This window comes from Portunus trituberculatus, chromosome 31, assembly GCF_017591435.1.
Source record: "Portunus trituberculatus isolate SZX2019 chromosome 31, ASM1759143v1, whole genome shotgun sequence".
Classification (NCBI taxonomy): Eukaryota; Metazoa; Arthropoda; class Malacostraca; order Decapoda; family Portunidae; genus Portunus; species Portunus trituberculatus.
This window is the reverse complement of record NC_059285.1, coordinates 9400173-9413712: the sequence shown is the minus strand read 5'-3', so window position 1 is coordinate 9413712 and position 13540 is coordinate 9400173. Positions and strand designations below refer to the sequence as shown.

At 40.8% G+C, this 13540-nt stretch overlaps 1 protein-coding gene across 2 annotated transcripts; it reads right to left on the bottom strand.

Annotated features, from left to right (window-relative positions):
- Positions 1 to 980: 980 nt before the first annotated feature.
- On the bottom strand, positions 981 to 11395 carry LOC123511217 (protein piccolo-like). Of its 2 annotated transcripts, XM_045266907.1 has the most exons (10): positions 8814 to 11387; positions 7750 to 7880; positions 7334 to 7470; positions 5058 to 6826; positions 4695 to 4812; positions 4141 to 4290; positions 3811 to 3930; positions 3490 to 3597; positions 3237 to 3295; positions 981 to 2917 (listed from the first exon to the last, which is right to left on the bottom strand). In XM_045266907.1, exons 1-10 carry the CDS (start codon positions 9561 to 9563, stop codon positions 2831 to 2833), a joined length of 3429 nt encoding a protein of 1142 aa, XP_045122842.1. In that variant the 5' UTR covers positions 9564 to 11387; the 3' UTR covers positions 981 to 2830. The 2 variants fall into 2 exon arrangements, 1 of the variants encoding a protein (XP_045122842.1); XR_006676711.1 differs by lacking the exons at positions 981 to 2917; positions 3237 to 3295; positions 3490 to 3597; positions 3811 to 3930 and having other exon boundaries at positions 4154 to 4290; positions 4695 to 4832; positions 8814 to 11395.
- Between the last annotated feature and the right edge of the window lie 2145 nt (positions 11396 to 13540).

The window sequence follows — 13540 nt, the reverse complement described above, 5'->3', positions numbered from 1 at the left end:
CATCATATTATCTACCATTAGGTTCAGGAATCTTTCTCCCCATACCACTTTCATAATTTTCCCAGTCCACATCTTTACAGTTGAAATCTCCTAATATCACTTTTCTCCTGCCTGACCTTGGTGTGTGTGTGTGTGTGTGTGTGTGTGTGTGTGTGTGTGTGTGTGTGTGTGTGTGTGTGTGTGTGTGTGTGTGTGTGTGTGTGTGTGTGTGAATGCATACAAGTGTAGTATGTGTGAGTGCATCTGTGCTGTTACATTTAAGCTACTAAGAATTACAAATACTGATATGTTTATGTACGAATTCCCTTCTTTTATAGTGGTAAATGTCCTTGTTAGCTTAATTTTTCATGCTGAACATATTATGTCAGTAAGTTCCTTGTGTATGGGAGAGAATCAGGTATGTCTTACACTCTCGCCCAACATGACAAACCAAGCGAATTGTACTACCCTCCATTCTCAAGCACCTGTGTGTAGCCCATTGACCTCCTCATTCAGCTATATTGTATGGACCTAGTAATGGGTAATGGCATACTGTAGGTTATAGAACTTCAACTGTTTCCCTTTTCTCTAAAGCCATTTGCCTCATCCATCACAGTAAAAAAAATATTCAATCTCATTTAATAGATAAAAATCTTTCATTTCATCATTCAGATCATTATACCACCCAATCACTTTCACAGAAACCTACAATTTATGAAATGTTAACTCAGCAGAGCCATCAATGTTTCATGTCACATTCCAGCTGTGAATTAATCATTACTAATTTTCCTACCTTTTCCAATGTTGGGTTAGCCTATGTACATACAAATGAAATGTGCTTTCTGTACAATGAACTATGATTACATAATCAACTTAACATTTGCACTCATCATGTAATCAACATTTTATCATTGCACTATGGGTATTAAGATATTTGGTTATACAGTAACCATTGTTTTGTAAGGATGATGCTCATCTAGGGGTGCCACTATGCTAACATATACTGCTTTATATTTTTATTATGCTCACAAATTCAATGTTTTGCCTGCATTGTAGACAATCTGGGCTATTTTTTTTTAATCTATAATCTATCTAGACTGCACTATTATGTAGCTGTGATATAACTTATTCACTGAATTATGATGCATATGTCTCACAAATCCATGTGTATTGTTTCTCCTACTGAACTCTGCTACCTCTGTCCAAGCAGGAGCATCCCAAAACTGGAGAGTTAAATGCAAGAATGGTGTAAGTGGAGTTTCTTATCACACGATCTAAGATACATAACAACAGCATAAAGCCCTGTTATCTTGGCTTGCTGTGGTCACATTTAGGCCAATATATTGTTCAGCCCTCCTTCTGTGAGGCAGTCAGCTGCTGTCCTGTATAGTCCTATCATAGCCATTCCTATGAAGGAATGAGCAAACAATTAATATTCAGAACAGAGATAGAACAGAATAGAACAAAAACTGGAGTTTTTTCCTCCTTTTCTTTGTACTCTTATACTGAATCACATGTACATAGTACATTGAACTTGCATCCCCACAGGTATGAGTATGGACTGGCCTTAGCTTTCTCAAGGTCAGGCCAGAAAGCAGACAACAGTAACCAACCCTGTCATGATCTGAAATCTACCCCTGACTTTACCATCCAGAAAGATTCCAAGGATGATGTGGAACAAAGTTCATCATCTGTAGTACCTCTGCTACAAATAATAACTTGAAGCATAGCTATACATTATCACATATTAAGTTCTAAGAATATATTTCACTGCATAACTGTAATATAAATGCAACACACGAGTATGTGAGCCATACAGCATGCTTTAACCTCCTACTGTTAAAATTTTAACTCAAGCCTTGCTGAAACTACTGATCAATCAACAAACTAACACAAGAAGAAAAATTCTTATCCAATTTGTTCAACAAGTAATTCCAAGAACCTGGAATACATTTCCCACTGCTTTTTTCAAAATGACTATCCCTGGTATTCACCATCCAGAAACAGACTATGTTTGCTGGCCAAATCAGTAAACCACTGGCCAACACAACTAGTGGAGTCTACCAATTCACCAACAGGTAAATAATCCAGAGGTTTTCACTGACCTAGGCCCAAGTGGAAGAGCAGGTCGAGACCATGCAGCCTGACCAGCCACCACCAGATAAAAAAAAAAAGGCCAGTGCACACATGAAACCTTTTTCAGAGCAATGATGAGGATAACAAAGATGATGATGATAGTAATCATGACGAACACTATTCCTAAGGACATGATAACCAGAATGATGAAAGTACTATGAATTTGGCCCCTAGAGACACACCATACACCACACTTAAGGTAAAGAAATGATTTATAATTATATTATTCTTTCAGTCAAATCTTGTCTTTCATTACAGTTGTGCTAGAAAGTGATTACTCGGTGCACAGTACATAGCCCAACTTAATGATACAACAGTGTGGTCAGATAAGATAGTTTCTTCTCTGTTTATGAGCTACACATGTCAGTCACTAAGTGATGTGCCCTAAGACATGCCTCTTATTTCTTAACCGTTATGATGGACATATACCTAGTAAAAGATGGAGATAAGACACAGTGAACATTTTCTTGAATGGAATGGGTAACCTTTGTTCATCAAATTCCAGTTTATACACAGTACAATACTATTACTTCATGCAACTCATCAATTCATGCATGACTGACAACTCCTTAAAAATTTAGTTCATGCATGAAAACAGTCAGCAGTCAACAAGCACCATGCACCACTGAACAAAATCAAAGCATAACAAACTTATTCCTGCTTGTAGATTCCTAATATTAAGACAGCTGCACAATCTTCACTCCCAGGTAGAGGTTCAAACATACTGGATCATCTTGGCACTGTGGGCAAAGGCAAGAGTGTCTGCTGCCTCCTGTAGAGCCTGGTACTCTTCAGGCAGCTCCTGGGTTTTGGGAACAGGGAATAATGGAATGAGGAGAAAATATGGCATACAGTATTACTTTTTTTTTTTTTTCTTTTTTTTTTGACAAGCAAAATTGGTATATTTCATCTCATTCAGTGCACTAAAACTTGTGGATTTTTTTTTCTATTCACTTTATTTGATTCAAGTGTCCATTCAAGTTCTGCTAAAACATTTATTTAATTTCACTTAAACTGACTGCTACTGCCTGCTAATGTTAATATTTTCATGTCATATCTAATTAATTTTACTTGCTTTCATTTCTCATATTTCATTTGTTATCATTTTCCCTTTCCCTCACCTTCAAAGTGCCTCCAGTCTTCTCAGCAATGCTTGTGAGCCGCTTGGTGACACCCTTCACTGTAAGGAAATAATACTTGCACATTCTTCTTCTTCTCTCTCTCTCTCTCTCTCTCTCTCTCTCTCTCTCTCTCTCTCTCTCTCTCTCTTTATACATGCATCAGCTGGCCATTTAGTAACATCATAAATTCATTCCTCCTCCTCCTCTACTCTTATCTAGCCCTTCCACTCTCCCTCCTTTCAGCAGTACTCACATGCCCTGATTGAATTTCTCCTGACAAAAGTCTGACTAGGAGTTACTGATTTGTCCTCCACCAGTCTGGTCATGCGTGTAGCAGCTGAGGTGGCACCCTTGGAGATGGCTGCAACAGAGAACCAGGTAATCAGCAACATAATGGCAACATAAGATGAAAATATGGCAATAACTGATGGCTTGGTAGGAAATATAGACATGGTAATGGTATTCTTTCAACCTCATCATGGTGTGTGGCCAAGCCAAATTCTTTACTAAGTTTATATTCATGGAAATAGAAATGTTGTAATTGGCTAACAAATGAGTTGGTAATGAAGCTCACCCTTGGTGATGCCTTTGGGTCGCTCTTCCTCCAACAGGGTGTTCTGTTGCAAGATGTTACTAAGCAGCTCATGCTGGACACGCCGTACTCCTGATGGCACCCGAATGGCCACTGCCTTGCCTGCCACAAACCAAAGAAATGAGTCAAGATTATCATATCACAGCTATCACTCAGTACACATTAAAAAATTAGCTTCAAATAACAAAAGTCTATACCATATAGTAGTACATGATTATTTTATTAATTCACTTATCTATTTTATTTACAATTCTGCTCAAGCCGAACACTTCGATCCAACATAGTAACAAAGTCCTAGCTTTGCACACTCACACTCTGGTCTCCCTGCCACTTCATTAAAGACATAGCTCCCTGTCTGTGTCCTCAGCACCAGAGTGGACTTCCTCTGCAGCTCACACGTCCATAGGTTGTTGCCAACACTCACCACCAGCCCAGTACTAAAGGATTTGTCTTTAGATAGGTCTGCACAGAGAGCAAAGAAGCAAGTAAGAGTAGAATGAGCAACAGATCAAAAGCAAGAGAAGTAAAGGAAAAAAAAAAAGGCACGTGGAGTAGCCAAAAAAGAGCAACTTGAAGTGTAATTGGAAGAAAAGAAGTAATTAGATAAAAAAAAAAAATCAGGTAGAAAAAAAAAATTGCATTCTGGAGAAAAATATTTATAAAGGTACAAAACATGCTACTTTAAAAGATTTAAATTTCCATTTAAATCTTAAAAATAAAAGTAAAAATCTCAGAAAAAAACAAAACCAACTACAGAAATTTACTAATAAAAGAAATAAAACAATAATAAAAGAAAACAATAAGGAAAGGGCAAAAAAAGCTGGACAAAAAATTAGAACACTATGAAATGAGATGATGCCACAAACCTCTGGACACAGCAAGGAAGGGCCTGTTCCACGGTGAGGTGACAATGCCATCGGTGTGTATGAAATAGATCTTGACACCCTCACGGATACTCAGTAAGTTCCTCCTTTTGACCTCATCCTGATGAAGGCAAGCACTTCCTACAGCAGGAGCATTTTCATATATTTGCCCTTCTCCAAACAAATATTGAACCACATGACAAAAACACAAAAACCAATCATCTCCATGAACCATTCTTTATATACAATCTGATAAAGACCAAACTTAATTTACCAAATCCAAATTCAATAAAAATCATAAGAAAATAGAAAAACAAAAACAACCAAGGGACCACAAAAAGATGATAGGGTGAAGTTTTAACCAACCTGTATTGTGGGAGGAATATAGAAAGCTGAACGGCCTACACCAAAATTGCTTCCCTTCGCTTCCTCCTGCTCCTCCTCTTCTTCTGGGTACAGGCTGGGATACATTGGTGAAGCAGGGTCAGATGGTATCCTAGCACTATAATCTGGGGGCCATGAGTGCATACTACTTGTGTCTTCTGAGGAGGAATATGATTTTCCTTTCCCTCCATAGGACAAGGCATAAGCTCCAGAATATCTACTGGTGTACTCATCTACTCCTGCCTGTTCCTCTAGTGCTACTGCTCCTCCTTCAGCAAAGTAGTATACAGGTGAACCAAAAATGTCTGTCTCTCCCTCCTCCTTAGCTGCTTCTTTGTTTTTACTAGACACATTGTTGGTATCCACTGTTGTCCGTGGTGTTGGTTCGGGTGGTACACTGCCTTTAGTCTCTCTCTCCTCTCTCAATACATCCCTTCCCTTATGTTCATGCAGCTCATCTTCCCTTTTCTCCACATCCTCAATGTGGTCCTGAGGAACATGCGAAACCATCAGAGGATCAAATTCCTCAATGATAGATGCCCTGCTAGCTTGCCTGTCTTTGGTAGAGAGCAGCATGGTTTCAAAGGTGTTGTATGAAGAATCCAGTAAGTTTTCCTCTGAGTGAGAGCGAGTTCTCTTCTTCTCCCATGAATGCTGGGGAGAGACTTTTTTGTGATTTGACACTGGTGTGATAGCAAAGTCCAAGGCTTCAAGGATGGAGTCTCCAAGGTTGACTGGAGGATTCTGTGCTATCCCAGGTTGAGTTTTAAGTAAGTCTTGTGTTGCACTGAAGCTAAATGAATCCTTCTGGTCTGACGTCTGTGATGATTCATGGGCTGAGTCATCTGAAGGTGTTTGATTGTGGTTTTGATGTGTGACTGAAACTACAGGTAATGAGTGGGCACCCAGTGTCTCCTCTGTGAACAGCTCATTACTGTCTCCAGACTGTGGCTTAACAAGAGGAAATGGATCCAAACTTAGGAATGGATCATCAACAGGAGATACAAAAGGTACAGGATTACTCTTTGCTTTATCCTTTAGCTGCACAGTATTTCTTGAGATCTTCTCAATATTTTCCAGCAAAGGTTGACCACTATCATTGCTAATTATCTCTTCCTTTCTCTTCCATTCCTCCATGTTGTCTTTGTTTAAGGGAATAGGTGGGAGTGGCTCTTTTTGAATATATGAGGCAGATGTGTCAGCCAATGCATTTGAACTCTTATTACTCTTATATTTATGGAGCACCTTCATTTGACTCAGCACTGCCTCATCAACCACTGATGTGGGTCTAGGGCTAGGATGAGGCTGAGCTTCCAAGGATGTAGCTCCTGAAGATTGGGTGGGAAGGGAAGCAAGAGAAAGGGAGACTGGAAGAAGTGGAGGAGGAAGAGAAGTAGAACTGACTGTAGGTGAAGGAAGCAAAAGTGAGTTTGGTTGACTCAAGGGATGGTAAGAAGATTTAGGTCTTGTAGCTGATATAAGTGTGGACTTAAACAGAGAGCGTTGGTGAGTGGAGGGTGGAGCTGTTGTAGGTTCTCCTGATCTGATCCCTCTCATATTTACAAGTTCCTCCATTTCTGGATCTCCACTGCTGTGTGATCGAACACGGACAGATTGCCTATTGTTAGCTGGAGACTGTGTGGTTACTGGGCGAGTATGTGGACGAGACCCTTGGCCAGTAGGTGTTAGAAGGCTGGGAGAGGATATTGTGCTCTGTGTGGATAATTCTCTGGGTGGATGTGGATGACCATCTGTTAACACAACAACAACATAGTATAATGTCCCATGTCATGCTTCTAGGAATGATAAATTGGCTCCCTACTTTTTTCTCTTAAAATTCTTAATAAGAAAGTACGTAATAAGTATCAACTAAACAAATTCTAAAAAGTCCCATTTTTTAACCTTACCTAAACAAATTTTTAAAAGTCCTACTTTTTTGCCTTACCTATGCTAGATTCTATTTTGATGGTGAAGACCATAAATAGTTTTTCCTTTCCTTACACAATTTCCACATCTTTTGCTTAGTTTTCTTTGTATCATTCAAATCCATAATTTGTGTCATACCTCCTTCTGTGAAGGAGGTATGACACATCATTAAAGGACTTAATTTACAGCTTTGTTTTTGTTTTTTGTTTTCATTTAAAATCAGTAATCCACAATCATTCCATGTTCACATTAATGACACATCCATGAGCAATTATTTTGCTTACCACTCACATAACTTTCACAGAATTTTTGGCAAGATACTTATACTGTACCTTGAAGGAGGCGGCTATCCTCTTTCAGGACATCATCATATGAAGGTGGGGCTCCAGGTGTAGCAGGAGTTGGAGCAAGACCCGGAGGTGTCCGCACAGCTGTCTGGGCATCAGTGAAGCCATTAAGTGCCTCTTTCCTGTTGGCCAAAAGATCTTTTCAGGGACAACATGGATGAGATGATGAAGGAACACAAGGAAAGGCTATGCAGCAACAGAACTGTTGGTCCTTAAGAGAATGTTTGTGAAGAGCTACAATAATCATATGTAAAGATAATGGTAGTAATTTAGTACTAAAGGCCAATAGTGATGAGGTGTGGGGTCCATGGGTGTGGAGAAGAAAGTATAAAGGTGGAATAGTGATTATGATCAGGTGTGTGATGGAAGGTAAGAAAAATAGAGGCTACAGAAGGTCTCACCTAAGACTGAATACTTCCTGCTGCAGAAGGAAGAGCCGCTGCCTGGTGGGTTCATGTTGGGAGAGGGAGAGCACCTGTGCCCGTAACACACGGTCTAATGCTGTAAGCGCCTTCTGGAAGTGACTTGCAGCCTGCAGGATAGCCACAAAATCTATACACTGACAGGGAATACAAAGGACTTAAAAGTACTTTGGAATCTAAAAATTATGACGGTCTCAACACCTACAGCACCACTACATATCTTCATCTTTTATTAAAAACGTTGAAACACATGAATTATCTGCACGTAAGTCACCCATTTTAAAAACTAATACAGTAGTTCTTACAGATGACTGACCAGTGAGCATGGAAGTCACTTCTTCAAAGGAAGCGCCGTGTGGCATTTTGCTTTATCGAGCAAGGGTCTCTGAATGACCCTCTTGGCCTAGCCCATCACTTTCTGCAGAATGACATGCATTTGCCCAAGCTACAAAGTAGGGCACTGGTAGGTGCGAGAGAGTGATACGCTTGACCAAACATGGCCGGCTATAAGCGTAGTGGACGCACAAGACCTATCAATTCATCATCACCTTAACGAACCTTTGACCAGGGGGCAGTTGCCACAACTGAGTTCGAGTTGAATAAAAAGTTTTTTGTTGCTATTTAATCGCAAACAATATAAACATCTCGTTCAAATGATAAAACACCGGCCGTCCAAAAATAATAATATAAATAGATAAATAAATAAATAAATAAAAAAAACTACCAACTATCGCAAAAATTATAAAATAAGTACATAAGTAAATAAATACATAAATATGTAAATAAATAAATACAAGAAAACTACCAACGTTCTAGAACTTACAAAACAAAAACAAACACATTTTACAACACGATAAAGCAATGAATACACGTGTTCTCTTTACAATAGTGCCTTTTGTTTCGTCTTCAACATTTGCTGCTTTCACATCAATATAGTGTACACGAAACTAAGACGTCACTCTGTATAACACGGGTTCTTAAAACTTATTACAAAATACTTGTCTTAGTTTCGCTATTATCAGCTTTAGATCATGCATACCCACCTGCATATGCTTCCCACGGGCTGACAGTTCCTTGGCCTTCTTCGTGCTGCGGAACACTTCCTTACAGCTATCCTCGAAATCTTCTATGGAGCACACAGGGCCCTGTAAATTCCTGTTCGTCCGTAACCCAACGGTGAGTGACGGGGGGCTGCGACCCCGATCGGACGGACGGGCTGGGGTCCTCGAGGCTGCCAGTTGAGCGGGGGAAGGACGAGTAGGAACGCGGGGTGTAGCGCTGCTTGAAGGAATGGGTGGGATGCCTTTGGGAGGTGAAGGGAGTGAGAGTGGTTGTAGAACAGGGCGTTGATTACGTCGCGTTGATACGGCCGCAAGTTGATCAGCACCCCTGCCCTGGGGAGCTGGCCGGACAGGCTTCAGCGCACTCGTAGCCTGCCGTTGAGTTCTCGAAGTAGGCAAGGTAGGTGAAGCGGTGTTGGCACGGGACAGCACCTCTATGAGACCGGAGCGCCGAGGCTGCGAAGAGGTGTCCTTGTTGGGACTGTTCCGAAGACTTGGGGTGCGGGGCGGCTTGGGAGGTGGGGTGGGAGTCGTGGTGGAAATGCATTTGGATTGGACGGGAGGGGCTGGCGGGCTCCGCAACGTGACAGGGGCAGGGGACTCCTCCGACGCGCTCTTCTGCAGGAACTTTGTCCTGGGAAGGGGCTTTGGAGGTTGGGAAGGTTGGGGGTTATCAGAGGCATCAGGGCGGGGGACGGGCTGAGGAACGGATCTTATGCCTGCGGTCCTCATGGCCTCTTCGTCACCACCACCTTCCTCACCAGACGCTATCGCCGCCACCACTACACTATCACTATACCATGAACACGTCAATCACAGCTGCTAAACACCAAAATCATCGCAATACATTACAAGACTAAGCCACCATAGCACCTTTTTTCTTCCTAGATGAAGCTACCACACAACGTTATTACATGGAATATGACACCACCATCACCGCAATGTAAAGCCTCAAACTCCCCTCTGTAACCTGTGGAAGGACACTGGCTGGCCACCCATCACGCGTCTCCGGAGATTGTGTCGCCACGGAAACGGATACGAGTAATAAGGAGACCAGCTGATGTGTGTGTGTGTGTGTGTGTGTGTGTGTGTATGCGGCGTGCGCGCCCAAGCTTCAAAATTGTGTAGGGAAATTAGGGAAGGAAGACAAAGAGGACGAAAAAGGAAGAATAAATTAATTAATGGTAGTGGAGGAGGGGAGGTAGAAAGTAAAAAAGTAATAGTAAGAGACTACAAAAGTTAGGTAATGATATGATAAGCTGATATGACGAATGAAGCTCAAGTTACTGATAAGAGTAAAGGCAGTTAGGTACTTCACCAAAAATAATGCCGATGATGATGACAACAACAACAACAACAACAACAGTAACAGGTAAGTATCGCGAACTGTGAAGTACCAGGTTATCCATTTCAGTCACCTGCAGTATTTATTTCACCTGTAGAACCTTGATACCTATAGCAATTAAACTACATACAGAACTTGCATTACCTGTCGTGCTTTCATTAGCGTTCCATCAAATACACGTAACCTGGGCAGGTTTAGTGACACTGCGGAAAAAGAAGTATCAAAAGTTTATTATATAACGAGCATTAATGAATCATAAGAGCAAGGAAACTTGTTAATAATTAAATGTAAAGCGCGGTCTTATATACAACAGTTTTTTGTTAAAGCAACACTATACCAAGGATCCAAAAACGTGAGGTAGAGATGACTTTGCTGCATGGTTACTGAAGGCAGATGGCATAATACTTGCTGCCAATAGTAAAGAACTGAAAAAGAAACACGAAGAGTAGAGATATGTTCTGGAAAGTAGAGGAATGAAGACACATAGTATAAAAAAGAAGGAAGACAAAAACGAAAAATGGAATGGATGAAGAGTAGCAAGCGACAGTTAAGGAGTTAATATCAAGAGGGTGTATAAATTTAAGCACTTTGGGTCAACGACAGATGGAGCTAGTGAGATGGACAAAGGAACAAATAACTGAATTCACTAAAGCTGGAATAAAAAAAAAAGATGAAGAGAAGCATCTAAGTGCTCTGTAATAGAAGAATACCTGCCCTACTTAACCCCTTCAGTACCATGACACGTTTTCATATTCATTCTGCTTATTATTTCGTGATTTTGTATAGCTTCAGAAACTTGTGCGGATTAAAATAGTGAAGACTGAAAATTAATATTCTTACCACCATAGACCCTTCTTAATGTAAATAAAATCGACTATTCGTTATTACATGGAATACGACACCACCATCACCGCCATGTAAAGCCTCAAACTCCCCTCTGTAACCTGTGAAAGGACACTGGACACTCAAGGTAAAACTACACCCTGGTACTGAAGGAGATGAAAATAAAGTCGACAAGACCGTAACGAGGTATGCTGTGATTCACGGACTAGAAGCAGCGCAAGAAAGTATTAAGGGAGGATTCACGTAACACTCTTCGATTCTGAAAGAGGAGTACGTTCTACGTGTCCCTTGTTACAAAAACAGAGATAAGGCAGGAAGTTCTCCGAACACACACACACACACACACACACACACACACACACACACACACACACACACACACACGCCAAAGGTAGTTTTTTTTTATGCCATTTCAATTCGGCAAGAGTTTACCTTCCCCAGCGCCTCCCCGTCAATGGTCTGCAATGTTCACTGGACTCTAAGATTTAATATTTAAACAATTATCTAATTGATTATTTGGAAGTTATATAATCATAATGATAATAATGCTGATAATGATAATTATAGAAAAATAAAATAAATTATAATAATAATAATAATAATAATAATAATAATAATAATAATAATAATAATAATAATAATAATAACAATAATTGTAATAAAAAAAATAAAAATAATAACAACACCAACGATATTTTTTTCTATGCTGCGTCTGGATTTGAGAGCAGAAAGGGAGACAGGCAGACAGATTCAATGGCTGCTTTGTGTAAGTCGTGGCAATTTTATGTTCTGTTGAGGGGCGAGGCCCTTGCAGGGATCCCGCTCTTCCTTGCGCTGCCTCACAAAATATAGTATTTTGTAGATAGAAAATAAATAATGTGTGTGTGTGTGTGTGTGTGTGTGTGTGTGTGTGTGTGTGTGTGTGTGTGTGTTTTCATGGAAAATGAGAACCATCTATATCATCTAAATCCGCCGCAACCACAATTACAGCTGCTTACGCATTTTATTTTATTTTGACAAATAATAGGTCTACGGCAGCCGGGTTTTTTTTTTTTTTGTCACGAGGAAGGTGCGTCAGTAGGTAAGTGGACGTGGTCGTCACCGTTCTTCAGTACATCTCTTAGGTCATGTCGGAGCTCGTCATATGCGACGCAGTTCTTCCTTTGAGAAGCGTGTTATGCCAGAGATGGCTGCCTGTGTTGGGTTAATTAATATGAATCCATACCATCAGCATAAAACAAAGTCATAGAAACCCGCTGTTGATAAGACTGATAAGCGATCTTCACATGAATAGTGGATGTATTTGTAAATGTCAATTATATATATATATATATATATATATATATATATATATATATATATATATATATATATATATATATATATATATATACGTATATATACATATATGTATGGCGACCATGAGGACAACAATGACTCACAAGACAAAAATCAAGGACAAAAACGACCAATGTAGGACGTCTACACAGCGGCCCTGGGGAGACAGTAGGACATACTCATGGAAAAATAGAGGCATGAGGGTACAGGCAGAGGGGAAAACTCCATTAAGGTGAGGGAAGAGAGGAAGATGGAGGAGAGACAAGTTACAATCAAGGTAGCAAACAAGCAAGCATCCAAAACACCCACAAAGGAGTGAAAGCCAGCAGCTAAGTCAGCCTGCGTCCTCTTGCTGCGGCGCCTCCTGTGTTGTGTGTGACGTGACGGTGTAATGTGACGTGGTGGTATGTAGTGAATCGCCTGTGATTTAATGTGATTTATTGTGGTGGTGGGAGTGGTTGTAGTGGCGAAGGTGATACGTATGTGTGTGAGGGGGAAGCATGGCGTAGTGTGGTGTGGTGTGGTAAGTCTGGAATGCTACAGGACAACGGAGAGTGGCGTCCTTCCTCACGTGATCTCACAGCAATTACAGTACAAAAGCCGAACAATGGGACGAAGGTAGGGGGATGGGAGGAGATTGCGGTAGTCGTAGTGGCGACGGTAAGACTTACTACAATAGTACAATGAGAGGAGGTTGGCATTGGGGAGGAGTGTGCATGGTGATGATGGTGGTGGTGAGTGGGAGGGGCTTCACAACTTGAAAACGAGACGTACGATCTCTTGATAGCGTGTTCGGCTCACTCTAAGTGTGTGTGTGTGTCTGTGTGGAGAGAGAGAGAGAGAGAGAGAGAGAGAGAGAGAGAGTGTTTGTGTGTGTGTGTGTGTGTGTAGGGGGGGATGCATCAAATAGGATTACTAACCGCATAACCAACGTCTGGAGAAGAGACGAAACAAAATACTTTCCACGACTTGACGGCCCCAATCCCTCCTTCGAACCTTGAGGCGCGTTGCCTAATGTGGTTATAAATAGTCCGTGACATACTCGTACGCGAAGAAAACGCTCTCATGTAAGACAATAATCACTGATCTCCATGAAGATAAACGAAAAATAATAAACCTACCCTACAGTGCGGTATTGTCTCCAGCAGGCCTCAAGACTCAGAAAATTCTACCATGAAGACAA